Raw genomic sequence first — 26,039 nt, 5'->3', positions numbered from 1 at the left:
GACAAATATAAAGATACTCTTCATTTCTGAGATTATAAGAATATTTTGAGAAGGAATATTTTAAAATTCAAATAATCATAGGCATGCAATTTGCACATTCACTCTGTCCATTAGGGGTTGCACATCCCACTTTTATTAATAAACAGTAGCAGGAAATAGGAGGGTGAATGTTTTTCCAATAGGTATATAAAGTGGGACGGCAGAAGAGTTTCCATAAAGAAGACCAAGGAGCAATCATGTACACCTTCTTCATTCTTCTGCTCAGCATCTGGAATTCTCAGGCTGCCAATTCTGTAAGTCTTGTCTCATCAGAAGTTATTAATTACGGATAACTTTCTGTTTTGTTTTTAGAAACTACATACAACGATTGGTATGTGGGTTTAAATATCTACAGCTAGTGTATTTGATCCGTGTTGCTTCTATAGGTTGTTCCTCGGCAGTAGGGTACACAGGCATATGTGCTATGCTTCTCTTCCCTGATTTTCTTGCAACCAACCCCAAGGTATTTTGACAGTGTTAGAATGTCTTTCAAGATGAAATGAATAGGCCTTTAGCTGAAATGATTAACTGATTAGATTACATTTTGCATCAGAGGGCATGTAACATCATTTTAGGTGTAATAACATAGCAATCAATACACAGCCATGTCATAGACATTTCCTTCATTGGGAACCCATACAAGAATATACATTACAGTTCTTATGTTAATACCAGGCCAGTACTGTATTAAAAGGGGTATAAGGTTGAATATTGAGTCCATATATAACATGAATTTATATTTTAACATGGGATTCTTAGAGGGAAATAATATATACCATTGCCTGTGTCCTTGTCAACATTTAAAATTTTCATACATGCCAATTTTCTCCATTTTAGAGGAACAGTTCTTCTTTTGTTTGCTCTCCTTTGCTTTACAACTGTCCCTCCATGAAAAATATTTATAATGAAGATTTTCAGCTTGTGATAGAAAGGTAGGTACTGCTTCATAAAAGTCAGTGTCTACCATGTATCTCATGGCGTATGTCACAGATCTCAATGCACATTTATTTACCTCTATGTACTGCATACAGGTTTTTTCCGTATAATCTGTAATGTCTCTAAAGCAGAAGTAAAGTTGTTTTTTTAATGTAAACCCTTTGAATTTGCACATTAAAAATAATGCATACATGCACAAAACTACAGTTCTTGCGTCTTGTTTCGAGATTGTTGTGTAGGTTTAGCAGCAGAACTTGGATTCTCTATGACCTCTTGGCTTCAGCTCTGCTGAATGTTCAACCCAGGGGGTTACAGGCTTTTTACAACTCTCTCTTAGTGTTTTTTACTCTCCTAGTTCTAATTTAAGTAACTAAAAATACATGGTGAGTGTATTATTAATGACAGGGACTGCTGTGAGTTGGTGATGTGTAAGTGTATGTTTGTCTCCTACAAGACGAAGGGTTTGAAAGCTGAAACTGGATCGGGTTTCCTGGATGAGAATGGAGTCTGTTATTGTACCGTCAACACTCCAGATACCACCTTCCCGCTTGACCGGTTTGAAAAATTAGAGATGGCAAACCACAATCTGACAATCATTGTGGAGAAGGAAATTGCTAAGATATAAAGTCTGTAATTCCTATATATGAGTAGAAACTATGGAAAAGTAATTTCAAAAATTTTAATGCCTAGTTGATTCCTAAAGAGTGCTCTTTTCAGCTTGATTATTAATTTGCCTTAAAGGGAACTATAAAGTATATCAACATATATTGAGTAGTAAAACTTGTCTAACTGTAAATTAGACGTGATTTTACTTGTTTTCTGAGAATATAGACAATCTGATTATCTAGATAGATATGTAACAGGTAGATGGTAATTGGACATGATGGGTTGGGTGATGCCTACACATTTACTAACCAATGTTTAGATCCTCTCATGAGGGACTCAGCTTAGGCTCCCTTCAGCTACGCTTCAGGATTCACTTTCCCTAGTTCACACAAGACAGTATGCTTTTTCTTTCTTCAACAGGGCATTTACTAGTTAAAGGATTAACCACTTGACCATTTGTATATATACGTTGCGGTTGTCAAGTGTTTTTTTATTATTATTATTATTATACAGGATTTATGTAGCACAAACAGTTTACTCAGCGCTTTACAATATAATGGAAGACAATACAGCAACAATACAGTTCAATACAAGAGAGTTAGGAGAGCCCTGCTCCTTGGAGCTTACAATCTAAGAGGGAGGGGCTAGTGGTACAAATGGTAATAACTTTGGGGGATGGACTGGTAGGAGGAATAGAATATTCCATTGTTAGCTGAGGGCAGGATAGGCTTCCCTGAAGAGATAGGTTTTCAGAGATCACCTAAAAGTGAGCAGAGTAGGCAATAGTCTGATAAATTGGTATAGAGAGTTCCAGAGGATGGGGAAAGCTCTGGAGAAGTCCTGGAGACAAGCTGGGGAGGAGGAGACAAGGGAGCTAGATAGCAGGAGGTCGTGCAAGGTGCAGAGAGTACAGTTTGGGTGATATTTGGAGACAAGATCGGTGATGTAATTTGGGGCAGAGTTATAAATGGCTTTATATGTTATTGTTAATGTTTTGAATTTTATCTGTTGGACAATGGGAAGCCAGTGGAGGGATTGGCAGAGAGGGATGGCAGATACGGAATGGTTAGTAAGGTGGATGAGTCTGGCAGCAGCATTCATGATCGACCGAAGAGGGAATAGCCTGCGATGAGGTAGGCCAATGAGGAGGGAGTTACAATAGACAAGGCGAGAGCTAACCAGGGAGTGAATACGTTGCTTAGTAGTTTCAGAGGTTAAGAACGGGCATATCTTGGAGATGTTGCGGAGGTGAAGTCTACATGATTTGGACATCGATTGGATTTGGGGCTGAAAGGACAAATTGGAGTCTAGGATTACACCTAGTACCCTGGCATGAGGGGAGGGACTGATGGTCATATTATTGATCTTGATGGAGAAGTGAGGGGAGGGGGCACGGGCTGGAGGGAATAGTATGAGCTCAGTTTTGGAAAGATTTAGTTTGAGGAAATGGAGTGACATCCATGCTGATATGTCACTTAGTTGGTTAGTAATGCGAGAGGAGACTGAAGGGGTGAGGTGAGGAGTAGAAAGATAGATTTGTGTGTCATCAGCATAGAGATGGTACTTAAAGCCATGGGAGTTTATCAAGTGACCAAGGGAAGAGGTGTAGATGGAGAAGAGAAGGGGTTCAAGGACAGAACCTTGAGGGACCCCTACAGAAAGAGGGAGTGGAGGAGCCAGAGATATAAGTAACGCTGAAGGAGTGCTGCGATAGGTAGGAGGAGAACCAGGAGAGAGCGGAGTCTCAGAGGCCAAGAGAGTGAAGTTTTTTGAGGAGGAGGGGATGGTCGACAGTATCAAAAGCCGCAGAGAGGTCAAGTAGTAAGAGTACGGAGTAGTGGCCATTGGTTTTACTGGGGTTATGGCTGAAGGAATCAGCTATAACCTCAGAATTTTTTTTTCAGCTGACGTCAAGCTTTCTACTGAAAGTGGTCCTAGTGGTTCTTCAGCCACTGGATTGCTTTCCTTAGCGGCAGGAGGGCACGCCCCCCCCCCGCCGCTCATTGGTGTTCGACAAATGATCCGATGGTGCGGCCAGCTGAAGAGGGAGGTGATGAGAGACTCTATGATCTTTGATCACCTCTATCATGATGGAGGACCGGAGCAACGTCATGACGTCACTTCCGGTTGGCAGCGGATATAAACAATTTTTTTTAAAATGATAAAAAAAAAAGATCTTTTGCTTTTAATGGTATAGGAGAGATTTGGGGTCTTTTTGACCCAAGATCTCTCCTTAAAGAGGACCTGCATCTTTCTATTACATGGCATGTTTACATTCCTTGTAATAGGAATAAAAGTGAAAAAATAAAGAGACAGTGTGAAAATAAAAATAAATAAATAAATAAATAAATAAATCAGCAAAAAAACATTTAAATTATCTCCATCCATGCTAGCAAACAGAAGCGAAAGTGTCAAAGTGCATGAATCTACAGCCAAAAAGAGAATGCTCCAATTAAATTTGCAGAAGAGGTGTTTTAAAATAGAATCATCACTATAATTGAAAAGGTTTGTTTAATCCCCCAGGGAACCCAGTTTATTTTACCATTGGAAGCTGTTTCCTCATCTCATCACCACATAAGGTTCTCGCCCTGCTTAGCAAGTCATAAACGGCGCCCGCCATTTTAGCCTGTGTGCACTCCCTGGACACAGCGGAACACAGTGGAACACCGATCGCTGTACGGGACCTCTGTGTGAGGTCCCGATCATGTGATCACTGATTGGCCAATCAGTGATCACATGAACAGTAGTAAGCAATATGTCACTTCTGACATCATTGCTTACTACGTATGAAATCTGTGAATGATCACAGAGATCACATGGTACAAGGCTATTCACAACAGCCTTGTACCATGTGACAAGCTGTGACCAATCACAGCTCTCACAGTATTACTCAATGGCTGCAAGAATGCAGCCAGAGAGAAAGAAAAATGATTGCTTTTATAGCCTTTATATGTGTAAAAGCAATCAGTGCAAAAAAAAAAAATCTTCATCACTCCCCACAAGTAGTACAGTGTCACTATGGTTACACTGTACTCCTAGGGTGACAGTATGTAAAAAAACAAACATAAATAATAATATAAAAGAAATAAAATAAAAATTAAAACTTTTTTTGAAAAATTATAATTTTTGGTTATAAACTAATGTGGGTTATTTTTTTTTAACTAAAAAGATAACTGAATACATTTTGGCCAAGATTTATGAAGAAAGATTATTTATTTACAAAATTTTATAAGAAAAAACACTTTTTTTCTACATTTTTCACCTTTTCATTTATATAGCAAAAAATAAAAATCCCAGTGGTGAATAAACACCATCAAAATAAAGTTTTATCTGTCTAAAAGAAAATGCTAAAAAATCATATGAGTACAGTGTTGCATGACTGTGCAATTGTCATTCAAAGTGTGATAGCGCTGAAAGCTGAAAATTGGAAGGGGGTAAAAGTGTCTGGACTTAAAGTGGTTAAAGGAGAAGTATAGCCAAAACTCATTTGGCTTTCCTTCTCCTATTGATCACAGGAGTGCAGTTCATTCTGCAGTCTTGTGACCTGTTTCCAGCTGACAGCGCCCCCTCCACAGCATGGGGGAGTGGGGGGGGGCAGAGCAAAAAGCTAGTGACTGACAATTATTGGCTTTCTGTTTAGTGAAGGCTGAGAACGTAGCGATCAACGGTGCTTGATCGCTCAGTTCAAAGTCTTAAAAGTGGTGGGGGACGGATGCAGCAATGGACCGATGCTGAATCCACCTAGTTGAGTGTATAAAAAAAAATTTCTTTTAAGAGTTACTAGCCCTTTTTAGGAATGTATCAAATACAGTAGCTGAGCAATAACCATAACACAGACTTCATTGCCAACAGAAAAAAGGCATAATTAAGAGTTATTTTGTTAACACTCTCATACACTTAATTTTTTTCATGTTGCCTATGAGTTAACACATTGCATATTTTAAATCAGCATCATGACTGTAGAAAATCTGACCCCAGGCTTACTACCCTCAAATAAGCACACAAATGTTTCAAAGTTTTGGCTAAAAAGTCTGCAATAGAACATATAGAACCTGCCATTCTCCAGATTACTGTCTGCATACTAATTCAAGAAAAACACCAGTGACTATATTGAAAGTTTATTTACGAATATATTGCATGTTTTTGAAGCCTGCTTGGTTGAAGCTTATCTCCAAGAATGAAAGAAAAAAGAAAACACTCACCTTTCCCCTCTTATACTTAAACTAAATATTTTTTTAAAAGTCTACCTAAAAGCCTTAATTACCTTAAACTCTGGTCCCACAATGTGGACGGGAGGATCCAGTCTGCAGTGCCCACTTCTTTTGTTTTGACAACTTCTTGCTACCCATAGGCTGGCACGACCCTCAGGGTACTATAACCTTCTATCATGATATCATGACATGGGGTGGACATAAGAGTGGTTGGTTGAGCAGTTGAGCATTGAACAGAAGAGCAACTTCTGTTCACTGGCCACCGCTACAAGAAGAGATGCCATGGGGAACCAAGCGACATCCAATTCAGGTGAGTTTCTCTGGGTTTCAGTGCCTCATTTAAGATAAACAGGAAAACAAGGACTGGGTTGGGTGCCTGAAGATTGGCTTAAAGAGATGGTCCCAAATTGATAGATATAGGTTAATATATTTTGCACATCCCCATTGCTTTTTTTACTGAGCTATATAAGGTGCTGGTTCCTGAACTGTGCATTAGCTACTGTAGATGGCTGATGATTATGCAGTAAGGCAAAACTAGGATTTAATGCTGCTAATTTTGCTGACTATAAGTCCTATTAACAGTAGTATCTACTGATCTAAAATTTCTTTACAGATCAACAACTTTTCCAGCACACTAAACAAATATGCAGAGCAACTGAAGAACCTAACCAGCCGTGTAGAGATCATGGAAAAGGGAGCTCTCTCCTACACTGAGCTAGAGTTTGAGCTCCTCAAGGGTGAAATCAAAGAGATGGAGACTTTTGTACTGCAGCTTAAAGCATCATTTAATGGCTCCAGCATGATAATGGACATTCTCTATCAGGAGGTGAGACAAGAACTGATTTTCTTTACTTTTCGACAGGCTTTGTAAATCCAATGCATGTTCTTTGCACCAATATTAAATTTGTAAGTACACACAGTGGGGTTTATTTACTAAAGCTGGAGAGTGCAAAATCAGGCTCACTTCTTCAAAGAAACCAATCAGCTTCCAGGTTTTATTGCCAAAGCTTGATTAAACAAACTGAGGTTAGAAGCTGATTGGTTTCTATGCAGAAGTGAGCCTGATTTTGCACTTTCCAGCTTTAGTAAATAAACCCCAGCATGCTCTGTTGCTTTGCATTAATTTCAATCTTGCTTGCAACATTTAGCAAGCATTTGGCAAGCTTTGCAATATACCCATGAATGTCAAATGTTGCAGGCTCATTGCCTCCTTATGGTCACACATTGAAGGAATGTTGTAAATGCTCCTAAGGAGGTTGACACATGTTTATGGAGTGCTCTTTTCTTGTTTTCTTCCCCAAGAAAAAAAAACTATTTTGAGAATGTATGAAAATGTGTTTTAACACCTTTAGCTCTTTTGCTGCCAGAGCCGTTTTTGCATTTTTGCACACGTTTAAAAAAACATTTTAGGCCTGAAGATTACACAAACCCTGAACATTATATATATAATATATACAGTTGTGTTCAAAATAATAGCAGTCAGACATCACTAACCTGATCAATCACTGTTTTTGGTAGAAATGATACTTCTACATGGCAAATAATTTACTAGCAGGTGTAGTAGAGTAATAGAAATCCAACAGACCCAACAGTCATGACATGCATGCTGCTGATTCTGTGTAATTGAATCACTAATTGAAAGGGGCATGTTCAAAATAATAGCAGTGTGGAGTTCTATTACTGAGGTCATTCATTCTTTGAAAAACAGGTGGCAATTATTGCCCTTATTTAAGAAAGGAAGGCAGCAAATGTTGTACATGCTGGTTACAGCGTATTTCTCTCTGAAATTCTGAGGAAAATGGGTCGTTCCAGACATTGTTCAGGAGAACACGTACCTTGATTAAAAAGTTGATTGGAGAGGGGAAAACATATAAAGAAGTGCAGAAAATGATAGGCTGCTCAGCTAAAATGATCGCAAATGCTTTAAAATGGCAACCAGAACCTGAAAGACGTGGAAGAAAGTGAAAAACTACCATTCGAATGGATAGAAGAATAGCCAAAATGGCAAGGACTCAGTCAACAATCAGCTCCAGGAAGATCAAAGAAGGTGTAAAGTTACCTGTGAGTACTGTTACAATTAGAAGACGCCTATGTGAAGCCAAGCTATCTGCAAGAAGCCCCCGCAAAGTCCCACTGTTGGAAAAAAGACATGTGCTGAAGAGGTTACAATTTGCCAAAGATCACATTGACTGGCCTAAAGAGAAATGTCGTAACATTTGGTGGACTGATGAAAGTAAGATTGTTCTTTTTGGGTCTAGTGGCCAGAGACAGTTTGTCAGACGACCCCCAAACACTGAATTCAAGCCACAGTACACTGTGAAGACAGTGAAGCATGGTTGCGCAAGCATCATGATATGGGGATGTTTCTCATATTACGGTGTTGGGCCTATTTATCGCACACCAGGGATTATGGATCAGTTTGAATACATCAGAATACTTGAAGAGCTCATGCTGCCTTATGCTGAGGAGGAAATGCTCTTGAAATGGGTTTTCCAACAAGACAATGACCCCAAACACACCAGTAAACATGCAACATCTTGGTTCCAGACCAACAAGATTGACGTTATGGAGTGGCCAGCCCAATCCCCAGATCTTAATCCAATAGAAAACTTGTGGGGTGACATCAAAAATGCAGTTTCTGAGGCAAAACCAAGAAATAGAGAAGAACTGTGGAATGTAGTCCAATCATCCTGGGCTGGAATACCTGTTCACAGGTGCCAGAAGTTGGGTGACTCCATGCAACACAGATATACAGCAGTTCTCAAAAACAGTGCTTATACAACTAAATATTCATTAGGTGATTCAAAGGAAAGCAAAATCTTCAAACATTTTTCAGTTTATATAGTGAATGTTTGAGTTTGTAAAGAAGATTACAAACACTGCTATTTTTTTGAACAGTCTAATATTCCCTTTTCTTTAATTTGTTGAGAGGAACAACACAAATTTGATATATTTTTCTTCATGTTTTGATTTGGAATAGAATGTGTAGTGCTCCCAATGCATTTGTGTGTATAGAAATAAAAGCTATTAGAAGGCTTTTGAGCTTTATTCACTTTTTTCAACACACTGCTATTATTTTGAACACAACTGTATGTATTATAAATGATAATATATACCGGTATATTATAACTGACACAAATGAATGCAATTCTGTTTTTATGAATACTTCATCAAATGTATGCTTTTTTAAAAATACAAGCCAGATTTGACTTGACATCAGCCACTTGCAGGCCCTGTACAGCAGAGCTTAAATGGAGAGGGGGAAGAGCAGCACAAGTTTACTATTAATTAGAGGAAGGGGTCCGGTCCATGGCAACTTGGGCTCAGAGGAAGTGGGATGAATAATGCTAGCCATCATTCAACCTGAAAAACTGGGGGCATTTGGTGATATAAAGAAGTACTGTGGGGACAGCTCTGGACTGAAGGTGAGCATTGTGAGAAAAATAGCTTTTTATGTTGTCTTTTAATGGGCTATTAGTTTTTTTTGTTGTTGTTTTTGACTAGAGTTCTACTTTAAACCCACATCTAGATCTATTCTTTCACTTCACCTCTTGTGCTTGTTAGTGTTGAAGTATTTAAAAATGGTCATAGACATGTGAGGGTAAGAACTGATCACCTCAGTGCATGTGATCGTCCATATATTTTACAAACCAATGTGCTTCTGCACAATATTAGTGCTTTGAAGGAGTGGGGTAGTGGCAGAAAAGAATAGTTCAGAAAAAGTTTTCATACCTGTTTGATCAGTCTCTTCCTTCCAGATTGGCTCACTGTTTGGTATATGTTGCTTCATTTGACATAAGACTAAGTTATAACATTTTTTTTATCTATGGCTAGCAATAAAATGCATATTAATCGAATTGGAAACAATTTCTGAACTCAAATAATGAATCTTCATTTTTAAGTAAACTAATAATTTACTGATGTGATCAATCCATTCATCAGCTTTTGTGTTTTCTATTCTAGATCCATAACATTTCCATCATGGTGAACCAAATAGAGATCAATGATAAGAACAATGTGCTGGTGATCAGACGAGAGATTGCAGATCTGAAGAAACGACTGGAGGAGTGTGAGAAGAACAATACAAAACCAAACTATCCTTCCCTTCTTCCACGTGCCTCTGGTAGGTCACAGGAATGTATATGCTTGTTATTGTCCAAAATATTTTTTAATTGTTTCCTAAGAATATCTATTTATGTATTGTATCTATTTTTTAATATACAGTATGTTGGTTTCTCCCACATTCCAAAAACCTACTATTATGATAACTAGCAGCAATCATATGTGGCATGTGCACTAGGGTTCATCTCAGTGTGTATGTATATCCATGGTTAAAAGGCCAGTAATGTTAGCTTTATCACACAGTATAACAGTAACTGACTAGAGACTACAAAAAAACAGCCAATGAATTTGGATTTTTCCCAAAAATGGTCAATAATTGGTTGGTTGGTATATTTTTGGTCAAATGGTATTTATTGGTCAATTGGTATTTATGACCCTCTTGCAGCAGTACTTAGTGTTACTGTCACTTACCTTGGTTTGAGACCAAGCTGGTGAGAGGGATTCCCTTGCGGCTCTGGTCCGAGCACCCCTGAATGTGGTGACTGAGGTACAAGGCTCAAAGAAGCATGGATGCTGATAGCTTGATAGCAGGGGACTGCAAGGGACAAGATGCTGTCAAGGTGAAATAGGGTCAGACTCGATGCAGCTGAAGTGTGGTCAGGTGGCAGGCTGAGGTTAGTACCAGGTAAGCAGGCAGAGTGAGGTTCAGTAGCAGGCCGAGGTCAGTACCAGGTAAGCAGGCAGAGTGAGGTCCAGTAGCAGGCCGAGGTCAGTACCAGGTAAGCAGGCAGAGTGAGGTCCAGTAGCAGGCCGAGGTCAGTACCAGGTAAGCAGGCAGAGTGAGGTCCAGTAGCAGGCCGAGGTCAGTACCAGGTAAGCAGGCAGAGTGAGGTCCAGTAGCAGGCCAAGGTCAGTACCAGGTAAGCAGGCAGAGTGAGGTCCAGTAGCAGGCCAAGGTCAGTACCAGGTAAGCAGGCAGAGTGAGGTTCAGTAGCAGGCCGAGGTCAGAAACAGGTAAGCAGGCAGAGTGAGGTTCAGTAGCAGGCCGAGGTCAGTACCAGGTAAGCAGGCAGAGTGAGGTTCAGTAGCAGGCCGAGGTCAGTACCAGGTAAGCAGGCAGAGTGAGGTCGAGTAGCAGGCCGAGGTCAATACCAGGTAAGCAGGCTGAGAGTTGTTAGAGGCAAGCTGAGGTCGGTATCTGAAATCCACAGAGCAAGGTCAGAAACTAGCCGAGTCAGCAACGGGAGATCAGTCAGTATAAACAGGCATATAGTAGCTGAACTACATCCAGCAATTAGGACACACCAAAGTTTCCCTTAAAAAGGCAGCTTGGCACCTTTGCACATGGACATGCATGCTGATACACACTGACACACACAGATACATCTATGTGTCAGTGCATACTGCATATTAGCCTGGGCTTGTCTGTGTGCTGGTACATGTGCACGAGCATTACCTGCAGAAGAATGAGCATTAGCTGTAGCATTAGCATTAGTATTAGTTGTGCAAGTAATGGTCCCCCTGACAGTTACTGTTCCAGAACAGTCATTTAAATAATAGACAGATCTTAGCCATGATGTCAGGGAAAGTTTACTAAAGGTTCTTTTTTTTTTTTTTTTTTTAAATTAAAAAACATGTTATACTTACCTGCTCTGTTTAGTGGTTTTGCACAGAGCATCCTGGATCCTCTTCTCGGGTCCCCCTGACTCCTCCTTTCTGTTGGATACCCCCATAGCAAGAAGCTTGCTATGGGGGCACCAAAGTAGGCATTTTCCCAAGCCCCTGCTCTGTGTGTCCATCCACACACAGAGCTGTGGCTTGGCCCTGCCCCCTATCTCTCCTCATTGGCTGACTGGTTGTGATTGATAGCAGTGGGAGGCAATGGCTCCCACCTACTGTCTCAGCAAATGAGGAGGCAGAGACCCAGGACAGCCAAGGCTGTCGTGCACATCGCGATGGGGTTCAGGTAAGTATTGAGGAGGATGGGGGCACTACTGCACACAGCAGGTTTTTTTACCTTCATGCATTCTATAAAAAACCTTGAGCCTTTAAAACCACTTTAAAGTGTAACTAAAGGCAATTTTGTTTTCAGTTTTGAAAAGAGTAGAGGTGGATTAGAACACCTAGGTTTTGATTACTGTTGTGTCCCTGTTAGGGAGGTTCACCCTTCATTCATTTGTCCTGTTTACGGTTATCATTGAAAGTGAAGGTAAAAGAAAATCCCAAATTTTGGGTTGAGATCAAAACACTAATAGAGAGCAAATCTAATAGAGGGCTAAGGCCACTGGCTATTTTTTTCATGGCTATTGCACACTGGGCATAAGCAATGCTAATTTTTTAGTGCGTTTGACTATTTCTTTTCAGCCTCTAAATGCTCCTTTATGTTAGCATATGTAGTCATGCAAACATAGATGTTTACAGGTGTATTAGAAAAGGAGCGTTTAGAGGCTGAAAAAAAAACCTCAGTTGCGAGTTCAGGAGAGGAGCATCTGAGCAAAAAAAAAAGAATGGTTGATGCGCCTAAACACATTTACAAAATGCAGCTTTAGGTGCATTTTTAAGCTTCTTTTTTACTGCTAGGAGAAATGTTTCTCAGGGAACCTTGGAAAACATCCTGTGTACATGAGACCTTATGGTGTAAAATGCAGCTGATGTTCATTTAAGTTCTGTGATAACCCCTGTCGACTGTCACTCATTTGGAGCAGAAAAAAGTCTGATAGATTTGTAGTAAATGGAAGTGTTAGTTTTTTTTACATATGACTGTTACGTAAAGTGCAGCACCAGATATTTACCTTACACAAATTACATTTATTTGAAAATATAATTGAAAGTTTTCCTTCTATAACATACCTGTTAGGATCCGCCAGGCGGAGCCCTCCGTCTGCCAGCTGGTAGACCTACCCAGAGCGTGGGGTCTAAGCCCAGGCTGTGCTTTCACCAGGGCCCCTGATGGTGGGGATGGACTTGAAACAGTCTTGGGCCAGGTCACGACCTCTGAGCGGGCCACCAGCGGCCGAGGAGGCCTCCGGGGATGTATGTAGGTACCAGGAGAGCCAGCTGTGAAGAGGATGGCGGCCCCAGCAGGGTGGTACGGATAGTGGCCCCGTGGGGTAAGCGGGGTACCGAATCGGCGGGCTAGGAGTAGTCGGGTCACACGCAGGGTCAGCCAGGTAAATCAATCCGTAGGAACAGTCGGGATAAGCCGAGTCAAAACGCAGGAGCAGGCAGAATAGTCAGAACAAAGCCGGGTCAATCACAGGAGCGGGTAGAATAGTCAGAACAAAGCCGGGTCAATCTCAGGGGCAGGCAGCGTAGTCAGGGTCAAAAAACAGGGTCACAGCAGGAGCAGGTATTCAGGATCACATATAGACCTTGCGGCAATTTGTGACAGTGCAGGGCATCTTTAAATAGTGCGCCCTGCACTGTCATTGGCTGGCTAGGACGCGCCCCCGGCTGTCATTGGACGCCTGAGGCGCGCCCGCGGTTTCTACTGCGCATGCGCGGCGTCCTGTCAGCCGCGGCTCGCCGGGACCTAGTTCCTGTGTCCCGGCGTGATCTGCCGCCAATGCGCATGCGCGGGGGACAGAGCCGCGATTGCGGCAGACGGAGCCGGGATCCCTGACATTGCCCCCCCCCAACGGGCACCCTCCGGGAGCCCCACTGATCTCTCCACCGCGGGTGAGCACGAAAAAACTCCCGGATGAGCCTGGGCGCGTGAACGTCCTGGGCGGGTTCCCAGGAGTTCTCCTCAGGACCATAACCCTTCCATTTTATCAGGAACTGAGTCTGGCCCCCCCTCCTTCGGCAACTGAGGATAGCCTCCACCTCAAATTCCTCCTGGTCACCTATGGCGATTGCCTCGGGAGGTCTGGATTCTCGGTCTGGGAAGGGATCCGGTCTGGACGGCTTCAGGAGAGATACATGAAACACAGGATGTATTTTGAAAGTCTGCGGAAGCTCGAGTTCGTAGGCCACCTCGTTGACCATTCGTTTAACAGGAAATGGGCCAATGTACTTGGGTCCCAGCTTCTTTGAGGGGCACAGCATCTTCAAGTTGGCTGTTGCCAGCCAAACCAGATCTCCTGGTTGAAGCAGTAAATCTCCTCTTCTCTTTCTGTCGAAAGCCTTCTTACTGTCCTCCTGGGCCTTAGCGATGGCTTCCTGAATAGTCTTGTTGTTGACGGAAAAGAAGTTCAAGATGTCCTGCGACGCCGGTACCAGATTTTCAGGCATTAGATCAGGGAGGAATGTGGGGTGATACCCGTAATTAGAAAAGAATGGCGATTGACCCGTAGCTGAGTGACTTGAGTTGTTGTATGAGAACTCCGCAGAAGGCAACAACGTCAGCCAGTCATCCTGGAGATAGGAGGTGTAGCATCGTAAATACTGTTCCAGCGTTTGGTTGGTCCTCTCGGTTTGACCGTTGGTCTGCGGGTGGTAGGCGGACGAGAGCGACAGCTTGATTCCCAGCGCTTTACATAGGGCGTTCCAGAACCTGGAGGTGAATTGCACCCCCCGATCCGACACAATGTCTTCGGGGACTCCATGAAGCCTTACCACTTCCCGAATGAAGATCCGTGCCGTTTCCGGTGCCGATGGGGTCTTCTCCAGGGGCACGAAATGCGCCATCTTCGAGAAGCGGTCGACGATCACCATTATCGCTGTGTGGCCTTGGGATGGTGGGAGTTCGACCACAAAATCCATGGCTATCATTTGCCAGGCCCGCTTGGGTATAGGTAATGGACGCAACAATCCCCATGCCCTACTCCTGGAGGGTTTGTTCCTTTGACAGGTGGGACACGTCCGGACGTAACGCTCACAATCCTTGATCATGTCCGGCCACCAGAACGAGCGCCGTAGCAGTTCTAGAGTCTTCGTCACCCCGAAGTGACCTGCCATTGGATGGTCGTGGCAATGCCCTAGGACCAAGGTTCGCACCTCTTCTGGGACCATGATTCGGTCTTCCTTCCAAAACAGGCCACCGTGGCTCTGGAGGGGTGACCCAGACGGAACGGGTAGTCTTACCGAAGCATCAAGAAGCCGGGAGCGCAGTTCCGTTTGTAGCGCGAGGAAGCTTCCAGAAGGCAGGATGGTGTCTGGTACCGCAGCGTCGTCGGGGTCCTCAAACATGCGGGACAGGGCGTCTGGTTTGGTATTCTTAGTACCGGGTCGGTACGTTATATGGAATGAGAATCGAGAAAAGAAAAGAGCCCATCTCGCTTGGCGTGGTCTCAGTCGTTTTGCCGTCCTTAAATATTCTAGGTTTTTGTGATCTGTAAATATTAGGATGGGGTGAGTGGCCCCTTCCAGTAAATACCTCCATTCTTCCAAAGCGGTTTTAATGGCCAGGAGCTCCCGATCTCCAATGTCATAGTTGCGCTCCGCTGGTGTCAGCTTCCTGGAGAAGAACGCCACAGGGTGCAGTAGTTCCTTGGTACCATTCCTTTGGGACAGAACCGCTCCTACCGCGTTTTCGGAGGCGTCAACTTCCAACACATATGGGAGCGAAGAATCCGGATGGCAGAGAATGGGAGCAGAGGTGAACAGTCTCTTGAGCTTATCGAAGGCCGACTGAGCTTCGGAGGTCCACTTAAAGCGGACCCCTTGTTTCGTCAGTTGCGTGATCGGGGAGACCAGGCCGGAGAAGTTCCTAACAAATTTTCTGTAAAAGTTAGCAAAGCCGATGAAGCGCTGTACCCCCTTTTTGTCGGCGGGTATTGGCCAATCTAAGATCGCCGTGACCTTCTGGGGATCCATCGCGACCCCCGCGGAAGAGAGAACCAGTCCCAAGAATGTGATCTCGTGCTGTTCAAAACAGCACTTTTCAGCCTTAGCGTATAGCCCGTGTTGGCGCAACCGTTCTAAGACCCGTGACACGTGACCCCGATGAACCTCCAGTGAGGGGGAAAAAATTAGGATGTCATCCAAGTAAACTACCACGAAAATATCAAGAAAATCGCGAAAAACATCATTGATAAAATGCTGAAAAGTCGCCGGGGCATTACAGAGCCCGAACGGCATCACCAAATATTCGTAGTGACCGAATCTTGTACGGAACGCCGTTTTCCACTCATCCCCCTCCCTGATACGAACAAGGTTATAGGCCCCCCGCAGGTCTAATTTAGTAAATATCGTTGCTGATCTCAGTCTCTGGAGGAGCTCGGGGACTAGGGGTAAGGGATAACGATTCTTTACCGTAATTTTATTTAGGTCACGATAGTCTATGCAGGGCCGTAACGACTTGTCCTTCTTCTCTACAAAGAACAACCCGGCCCCGGCTGGGGATGTGGAAGGACGAATAAAGCCCTTCCGAAGGTTTTCGTCGATATATTCCCTCAGCACCCCCGATTCCATCTCGGACAAGGGGAAGATACGGCCGAAAGAGATTTCCGACCCGGGTAGGAGGTCAATGGGGCAGTCGTAGGGACGGTGTGGAGGTAGAACGTCAGCTCCCCGCTTACTAAAGACGTCCAAGAAGTCATGATAGGCCGGAGGAATCACCTGGGATAGATTGGTGTCTCCGTCCAAGCACAGGAGGAACCGGGGAACCATGGGTCCTGTGACGTGGCAGTGACTCAAACAATAGGGTGACCGAAAATGAATCGTTCCCTTTTCCCAGTCAATCTGGGGGTTATGGGCCCTCAGCCAAGGGAGCCCCAGAATGACTGGAAAAAGGGGGGAGGCGATGGCGTCCAAACGGAGGAACTCCTGGTGATGGTCTGCCATAGTGGTGAAAATGGGTGGTGTCTCCTGGTCCACCACCCCAGATTTTATACTGGACCCATCTGCCAAGAAAATGTTGAACCCCCTTTCTTTGGTCTGGAGAGGGATTTTTTGCCGGTGGGCAAAAGTCAGATCAATAAAACAGCTACAGGCTCCTGAGTCAACGATCGCGGTCACCGACAATATTCCTCCGGGGAGCTGTAAAGACACAGGAATGGCCAGGTAACTAGACTGATCATCCCTGCCTGCAGGTAAGGAACAAGAAACGGGCGTGGACTTACTCGTTTTTGCAGGACAGGAGCGCACCTGGTGACCAGCTTCCCCGCAGTACAGACACAGGTTCAGTGAGCGCCTCCTCTGGCGTTCCTCGACCGATAAGTGGGAACGGGCCAGTCCCAGTTGCATGGGTTCCGAGTTGTCTCCCATCTCCGTGTTTCGCGGATGGTTCCCTGGGGCTGGAGTTGTATCTCTTGATGGAATCCATGCCACCCTTTGACCCTGGCTGCTCCTTTCCTGTCGACGTTCCCTTAGTCTACGGTCAATTTGAATGGCCAATTCAATCAATCTTTCCAGGGAGTCAGGTAGGCCTACTCGTGCGAGTTCGTCCTTGAGAGGCTCAGACAGTCCAATGCGGAACTGGTGACATAAGGCCGCATCGTTCCATCTGGTGTCTCCCATGCTACGCCTAAAATCGGACGCGTATTCTTCCGCTGCCCGGCGGCCCTGTCGCAGAGAGTATAGGGTAGCCTCTGCGGAAGCAGCCCGCTGAGGGTCGTCATACAAAACGGCCATGGCCTGAAAGAACTCGGTCACGGAGTCAAGATGGGGGTCGCGCCTCTCCATCAGACGGTGGGCCCAATCCTGGGGCTCATCCTGAAGGAGAGAGACTATAAACCCCACCTTGACGGTCTCGGAGGAGAATGTGCGAGGCTGCAAGTCAAAATATAGTGTGCAAGCGTTCCGAAAGGCTCGGAAGCGGCTCCGGTCCCCACGGAACCGCTCCGGCAGGGGAACACGGGGTTCAGGAGCTAAGGGTGTGGCAACCGCTCCGGATACCGGGGTAGCGGGAGGTTCCACAGACAGGGAACTCTGAGCAGGGGGAGTCTGGGGGGCTAATGTCTCCATGCGGTCTTCCAGTCGGGCGCAGCGACTGTGGAAGTTCTGGAAAGCCTGGGTCAAAGTTGCCAGGTGCTGGCAAATATCCTCTAGGGACGCCGGTCCACTTCCTGGCTCTGTCATGGCCGCAAGGTACTGTTAGGATCCGCCAGGCGGAGCCCTCCGTCTGCCAGCTGGTAGACCTACCCAGAGCGGCCGAGGAGGCCTCCGGGGATGTATGTAGGTACCAGGAGAGCCAGCTGTGAAGAGGATGGCGGCCCCAGCAGGGTGGTACGGATAGTGGCCCCGTGGGGTAAGCGGGGTACCGAATCGGCGGGCTAGGAGTAGTCGGGTCACACGCAGGGTCAGCCAGGTAAATCAATCCGTAGGAACAGTCGGGATAAGCCGAGTCAAAACGCAGGAGCAGGCAGAATAGTCAGAACAAAGCCGGGTCAATCACAGGAGCGGGTAGAATAGTCAGAACAAAGCCGGGTCAATCTCAGGGGCAGGCAGCGTAGTCAGGGTCAAAAAACAGGGTCACAGCAGGAGCAGGTATTCAGGATCACATATAGACCTTGCGGCAATTTGTGACAGTGCAGGGCATCTTTAAATAGTGCGCCCTGCACTGTCATTGGCTAGCTAGGACGCGCCCCCGGCTGTCATTGGACGCCTGAGGCGCGCCCGCGGTTTCTACTGCGCATGCGCGGCGTCCTGTCAGCCGCGGCTCGCCGGGACCTAGTTCCTGTGTCCCGGCGTGATCTGCCGCCAATGCGCATGCGCGGGGGACAGAGCCGCGATTGCGGCAGACGGAGCCGGGATCCCTGACAATACCATGCAAATGTGACTGTATGTAATGCAGTGAAGAGGTGAAGCCCTAAGTGAACATTTATCTTTCAGTTCTTTTTTATCATTTCATCACAACACATGCAAAAAAATATGCCACCACAAATTAGTGTTTAAATCAAAATTAATTAATTAATTTGGGCAGAAATTGGTGTTATGGCACTATTTCCAAAAGTATATACAAATGTTGAATATCACTGCACTTTATTGCTTGAGTATCTGGTGTAGTAAGCTGTAATGCCATCCATAACATTAAATTACAAAATGGCTCCTGTAGCAAAATTCTAAAATTGAACTTTTTCTATAAAAAAGTTGAGTTATGACTTGTTATATTATATTATGATTTAATAGCAGGCTGCGGTCATCCTACTGTTTAAATAAGTGGAAATGAAAGAATACCAGGAAAGTACGGGACCACTAAGAATGGTAATGTTGCTTCAAAAAAATCAAGGCAAACCCTGGATTGAAACACAGAATGCTATTATTCCTTTACTATACCAGGGACAGCCATTTCCGGAAAATCAAGGTCAGATCTGCGATTGGGCAGACTGCTGCACTTATCTGAAGTCATTTGAACAAAAAGAACATACTTCACTTGCATTAATAATTTATACTTTTCACACATAGATGTGGTGATTTCACATCAAATCAAAGGCCTTCTGCATGTACATAGAGAACAATTAGTTGCATTGGCGTTTAAGCTTACTTTCAAAATGTTACATAATATGACATTGTTTTATTATTATGTTACTTGATGTGGTAATTGTTTTTGCGTAGCATTTTCACAAACGGATTCCATCTTGCATGTACCCGTGAACATGGAGAAATCACAAATGTCAGCAAGCCTTTTATAGTGCAACTGAACTGGGCAGGATTCGGCAGCAAGTGGGGCGGATGGGGAAGAGACTCATATCCAGGCACTAATCAAAAAACATATTGGGGGGCTATTTTAAGATCAGATGCTCGCATAATGAACACCCTGCGCTTCTATCCCTCATATATTGACCTGTTACGCTATCAAAACTATGTAGAGAAGGGCCTTATATATTATGATGATTATTCAAGAACTGGTCAAGGAAGTGGAATGATTATGTATGATGGCTCCATGTACTATACCTGCTACAATACAAGAGACATCTGCAAGTATAACACAAAAACCTATACTGTGGAAAGCCGTAGTACTCTCAGTGATGCTGCTTTCAATAACACTGTTCAACAGGTAAAAAGTTTTGGGCATAAAATTAGCTAATCTTACATAATTTTGGGGTGCTGAAAACGAAAATGACCCTAAAAAATGTTGATTGGCTCTAGTTTCCATGATATATTCACCCATCTAATGACGTAAGCCATTCAAAATTATGATGCAACTTCAGCTGCATATTGCGCAATTGATACTGGTGATTAATAGAAAATTGCATGTATACTGAGATGATGCAATATTAGCCTTTAATTGCATCACTTCACTGCATAAAAGCTGCAGTATCTGTAGCTGATTGTAGTTCGACAGCGTCTTTACATTTCGTTTTATGCTTATATAGGCTACTCAATAATGCCTCGAACTTGTGTGAATAAAGCCGATAATTTCTGCTATATCTGCGGTGAAATAACTTTTATCTCACAAAAAAGGAGGATAACAGGAATGATTAAGAAAGCCTACAACTTGTATTTTGGCTGCAAGATAGGGGACCAGGACAAGAGCTGGGCACCACATATATGCTGCAATTCTTGTGGGACGGCACTGGAGCAATGGTTGAATGGAAAAAAGGCATCTATGCCTTTCGCTGTGCCAATGATTTGGAGAGAGCCAACAGATCATGTTAGTAATTGTTACTTTTGTATGGTGCCTCCAGTTGTAAAAGGGCTAAATAAGAAGAAAACGTTATCTGTGCACTATCCAAATATTCCATCGGCAATACGACCAGTTCCTCATGGAGAGGGGCTACCAATTCCTAAAGCACCAGAATCCTTCGTGGTTGAGTCAAGTGAGGAAGAACCTGAAGCGTGTAGTCACGTGCAGTTGTAAGAGATAGCCCTTTCCTCGAATACAAGAGAAAAGCCAAGAGAAGCAAAACCGACACAAACTGAAGACAAAACTAGTGAGAATCCTAAGTATTAAAATGATTCAACTTAGCTTATGGCTATAATTTTTCTTGGTAATCCTATGCAATATATTATGCCATTTAGGCTTTGTTATGTAGTCAATATCACTTGCTTTATATTTGTGGAAAGACATCTATCTATATAATTATTGTGCATTATGTAGTCATTACGCCTATAGTAGAAAACTTTCCGTTTACAGAAAAACTAGAGCCAATTGACAAATTTCATTGTTATATTTGAACTCAGAATGTGAAATTCATTAAGAAATGGATCCTTTTGTTTCCAAAACTGGCATAAAATAAAAATTTGTTGAACAGTGTAATCGATTCTCCTATGCCTCTTCCAGTTGGCAGGACATTGACTTTGCCGGTGATGAAAATGGCCTTTGGGTTATTTATGCAACTGAACATAGTAATGGCAACATGGTCCTCAGTAAGCTTAATGCCACCACTCTTGCAGTACAGCGGACCTGGCACACCAACCAATACAAGCCTGCAGTCACCAATGCCTTCATGGCGGTTGGAATCTTATATGCTACCAGAGCTGTGAACACACAGACTGAAGAGATCTTCTACATGTACAATACCAAAACTGGAAAAGAAGGCAAGTTAAGCATCCTGTTTGACAAAATGCAAGAGAACATACACAATCTGTCCTACAATCCCAATGACCACCAGCTCTATGCACTCAATGATGGCTATCAGGTTACCTATGATGTCACTTTTAACTCCCTCCTGGAAAATGTATCCAAAAAGTAACTTTATTTGATCTGTATAATCATTACATGTTATTTAGTGCAGGTTTCCTATTTCAACATATAAACAAATGCAACACTAAACATTACACATAATATGCAAAGAATTGAGAGTGCATTAAAAGATTTTTTTTTTTAATCCCAACCCTTTTGTTTCTTTAAAATGGAATCCCAGGCTAGAACTACATTTAAGACTGCACCAAACCCCTTCTCTTATACTAACTGCCCTGTTAAAGGAAGATGCTTATACTTACCTATTCTCAGGGCACTCCAGTGTGATTGACTGCAGGCTCTGATTCAATGAAAAATTTCTAGCATTCCAAATCAAGAGAAGCCGATTGTTAGATTGACTTCTCTTTAGGGAGAATGGCCATAGATGGATCAAAATTCAGTCAGTCCCTGTAGAACCGGATGAATTTCAATCCATTTATGGCCAGCTTAAAGGTCCTTTCATTTGGGCTGTGTCCATTCCAGTCAGTAGGGGATTCATGAACAGATCCACTGCTGAATCAGAGCTGAATGGTATGGCTATCCCTTTTGTGACATCTGTGTTCAGTTAGTTTTTTCTTGCCAGAGCTTAATTGCCCCATGGCAGGGCTATAGGCAGGTGGATGTAAAGGGATTTTACCTCCGATTGACCTTTTGCAATTTTTTTTGTGTCAGAGCTTAACTGACCCATGGTAGTTTTTTCCTGTCAGAGCTTAACTGACCCATGGTAGGTTTATGGGCAGGCATATGTAAAGGGATTTTCCTCTGATCGTTGACCTTTTCCATTTTTTTGGAACTAGATTTGGAGGTAATCATATGGTAAATGGCCACACAATCAAATATCACTGCCTGCCCATTGACCAACAAACTGACAGGCCGATCTGATCAAAAGACCCATGTGAAGGGGCCCAAGAAATGTAAATGCATCTTTTAACATAATCTTCTTTTGTAAAAAGTGTAATACATAAAAATGTGAAATTGGCCTTAATGTGAACCTGACACAAAACATGGGGAATGCTAACATAAGCAGGGATTACAATCAGTGAAAACAGGTCAATATAATTAATAAATTTAAAGATGGAGGCAACAAAAGTTATATAAACACAAATTACCTTCTCAACTTATCCTAAAAGTCAAACTTGACCCCGCCCCCACCCTGAGCCTCCCTATGATGTGAAAGACAACCTCTTTGACCTAAAAAGAGGCTAGACAGGTGAAGGTTGGTAAGTACCAAACATGAGTATTTCAAGGTCCTGTTCTGCATATATACTTTCAGGTACTTCTATTTCAGGAACAGCTAATGGTTCTTCTATGTGGTTTTCACTGAAGGTAATGTCTATTGCGGTCTTTATCATATGCCTACTTAAATTTGTGTACGTTTGTAACAGGTTTATTTTACCCCATGCTATTGCCGTTTGCGTATGTCAGATTATGTGATGTTTCCTTTGGTGGTAACAGCTCATGGAGCAGCAAATTGGGATATCCTGTGGCATTGGAATTATTGTTATTGATTAATGGAAATTGGATATAAAAGCATTCCATACAATTTCAAATTCCTTCTCAACACATAAAAGTAGAACCAAAAACTTTTTTTTAATTTTGGATTGAGGATTAAAACCTTAAATCCTGTCAGTTTTTTGCCACTTGTGTCCCATTGGGGAGATTTTCCCTCACTTTCTGTCCCATAGCCAAAACAGGAAGTGAGAGGAAATTCCTCCAAAGTGAGGGAATCATTGTTTTTCACCAGAAATAGTGTCCTGATTGGAAGATTTTCCCTCTATTCTGGTTATGAGAACAACCCAAAATTTGGAATTTTCTTGTACTTTCAATCTTGATGATAAAGGTAAACAGGCCAAATAGAGAGGGTGAGTCTCCCAAATGGGGATACAGACAGCAATAAAAAACCCTGACAGATGCAATATTCCCTCCCCACTATATCCAAAGCTCTCAGTGGGTGGGCTTTAATGCCAAGAGGCCAGGAGTATGAGGCCCTATGTAAACACTTGTCTGTGCTGAGAGCACGCGCCAGTCAAATGACCTGCCTCCCTGCATTTAGAAGCTCTTACAGGGCTGGGAGACAGCAGTGGAAATGGGTAGACTGAATAGTACTGAAGATCTCAGATCAAACAAATTTTGGTTGCAGTTTCTTACAACCCAATTAAGTATCTGTGTTTGTACTGGCTCTAACTAAGTTGGTTGAATTTGGTACTATACCTGTACTCAGGGGCGGACTGACAACTCATGGGGCTCCCGGGCAATAGGGGATCATGGGGCCCCTGTGTCCTTGCCCAAACTCAAAAAAGCCTATGAAAAAGGTACCAGGGGCATCTCATGGGGCCCCCTACTGACCCCGGGCCCTCGGGCAGTGCCCGAGTTTCCAAATGGTCAGTCCGCCCTGCCTGTACTAGAATGTTTCATCAATCACCATAGCCTGATTATTTGTTAGCACAGTACTAATGCAGGGATAGAGGTCTATGCAGCTCACAATTGTAGGTGCATTACTTTGCTTTACTGTACTCAGCTGGCTTAGTATAAGTTTATAAATATGTTGTTAATAAATTCAGTTCCTCTTTAAAACCTCTTTACAATACTCAATAGTTTTCTCTCAAATATTGATCAAAAGACATTCATCATAATGCTTCTTTTAATAATTGATTGTAAATCAAAAGCTAACTACAATAAATTCATAAGCATGGCAAAGCTGAGTCATGGACCTTTCTTTTTACTTGTTTTATAAATGCACATCATGAAGAACAGCTCCACACATTTTATTTCTTTTTTTGGACAGGAGGTGGGAGGGAATCTCCCCACATGGGCAACAATAAAAACTTGACTTGTTATAACCCTTCCCCACTGTAACCAAAAAAAAATATTTTGGCTAGAGTTTAGCTTTACATTTATTAAAACTGCGGTGTTATGAAATCGTGACAAGGAAATTGATTTGCCTGAATTGGGAAGTAAAAATCAGAAAAGTTTGGGCAGTCCACCCCCAAAGCAGTTTGCGTCATTTTGACTCCTTCCATGCATGTTTTTTGGGGTTGGAGGGCCTTTCATCCATTACTACTCAGCAACTGCTGTCAGGTTGTTACTGTATATGGAGAGTTCAGTACTTGTTCTAGTTTAGATCCATGAAGTCACTGTTTTTTTTGAGTTTGCCCAAATTTTATCCTGTGTTGAACCCTGATGAAGGGGGAGTGCTGTTGCCCCCAAAACACGTTGGCTGCTTTTATATGAATTTTTAACCAACAATTAAAATTTTCTTGGACTCTTTTATCCAATTTTGTTCTAGTAATCCTTTCTGTAAGGAAATTGATTTGTATGAATCTGGAAGTACAATATGAAAAGTTTGGATCATCCATTCCTAAACAGTTTGTACCATTTTGATTCCTTGCATGCATGTTTTGGGGTTGGTGGGCATTCAAACCTCTATTATATACTCCTGTCCTTTACAACATCTAATGATAGTGACGGTGACTATTTTCAATGTGTTGCAGGGATCACAAAGTTACAGTGCTGTGAAAAAGTATTTGCACCCTTCCTGATTTTTGTATTTCATATTTGTAACACCTAAATGATTCAGATCATCAAACAAATTTTAATAGTACACAAAGATAACCCACATAAATACAAAATGCAGTTTGTAAATTATGATTTCATTTATAAAGGAAAAAAAGCTGTCCAAACCTGCCTGGCCCTATTTGAAAAAGTAATTGCCCCCTAAACCTAATAGCCGGTTGTGCCACCCTTGGCGTCAACGACTGCAATCAAGCATTTGCGATAACTGGCAATGAGTCTTTCACATCACTGTGGAGAAATTTTGTCCCACTCTTCTTTGCAGAATTGTTTTAATTCAGCCTTACTGGAGGGTTGTCGAGCATGAATGGCCTGTTTAAGGTCATGCCACAGCATATCAATCAGATCAAACCTTAATTTTGTTTGACCCATTCAGAGGTGGACTTGATGGTGTGTTTCGATTCATTGTCCTGCTGCATAACCAAAGTGCGCTTGAGACTGAGGTCATGAACTGATGGTCGGACATCAGGATTTTCTGGTAGAGTGCAGATGTCATGGTTTAATTATGGCAAGTCGTCCAGATCCTGAGGCTGCAAAGCAGCCCCAGACCATCACACTACTACCTCCATGTTTGAGTGTTGGTATGATGTTTTATGAAATGCTGTGTTAGTTTTACGCTAGATGTAATGGGACGCTCACACTGAACTCCTCCCCAGGCTCTGCCACATGACCAATCACAGCAGGTCACATGACAGTTGTATACAATGGATGGCTTCATTCATGACATCCATTGTATACTACTGCCTAGCTGTGAATGGTCACAGCTAATCACATGCACATGTCATGTGATTAGCTGTGGCCAAATCACAGCTAAGCAAAAAAAAAAAAAAAAACCTGAATGAATCGATGTCATTCAGGTAAATGCTTGCTTATAGCAAAGTAATTCTTTGCTATAAGCAAATTGTGTAAAAAAAAAAATACTGATCACTTCCCCAAAGTAGTACAATGTTACTATGGTAACATTGTACTACTTTGGTCATAGTAAAATATGAAAACAATCTTTAAAAAATTTTTTAAAAATGTAATAAAAAAAAATATATATTTTTTTTTTTCATACTGTCACCAGTCAGTGTCCCTGTTCACCGCCATGCCAGTTATATGATGACACT

The 26,039-nt window shown here is 42.9% G+C and overlaps 1 protein-coding gene across 1 annotated transcript; it reads left to right on the top strand.

The window, feature by feature from the left end:
• The first annotated feature begins 236 nt into the window (after positions 1-236).
• Positions 237-21,373, top strand: LOC149456973 (olfactomedin-4-like). Its single transcript, XM_089684228.1, has 6 exons — positions 237-293; positions 1,430-1,598; positions 6,410-6,618; positions 9,756-9,912; positions 19,328-19,725; positions 20,933-21,373. Exons 1-6 carry the CDS (start codon positions 237-239, stop codon positions 21,371-21,373), a joined length of 1,431 nt encoding a protein of 476 aa, XP_089540354.1.
• The last annotated feature ends 4,666 nt before the right edge of the window (positions 21,374-26,039 follow it).

The sequence above is a fragment of the Staurois parvus genome, unplaced genomic scaffold, assembly GCF_062004578.1.
Source record: "Staurois parvus isolate SC_StPar_1 unplaced genomic scaffold, SC_StPar_1.0 ptg000340l, whole genome shotgun sequence".
Classification (NCBI taxonomy): domain Eukaryota; kingdom Metazoa; phylum Chordata; class Amphibia; order Anura; family Ranidae; genus Staurois; species Staurois parvus.
This window is presented reverse-complemented; position numbering and strand designations above follow the sequence as displayed.

Excerpts from the sequence above, each read along its gene's own strand:
- LOC149456973 (XM_089684228.1), top strand. The coding sequence starts at position 237 with ATGTACACCTTCTTCATTCTTCTGCTCAGCATCTGGAATTCTCAGGCT. Across the intron at positions 1,599-6,409 it reads GAAGGAAATTGCTAAGATAT|ACAACTTTTCCAGCACACTA; the intron begins AAAGTCTGTAAT and ends CTTTACAGATCA. Across the intron at positions 9,913-19,327 it reads TTCCCTTCTTCCACGTGCCT|GTGAACATGGAGAAATCACA; the intron begins CTGGTAGGTCAC and ends TTGCATGTACCC.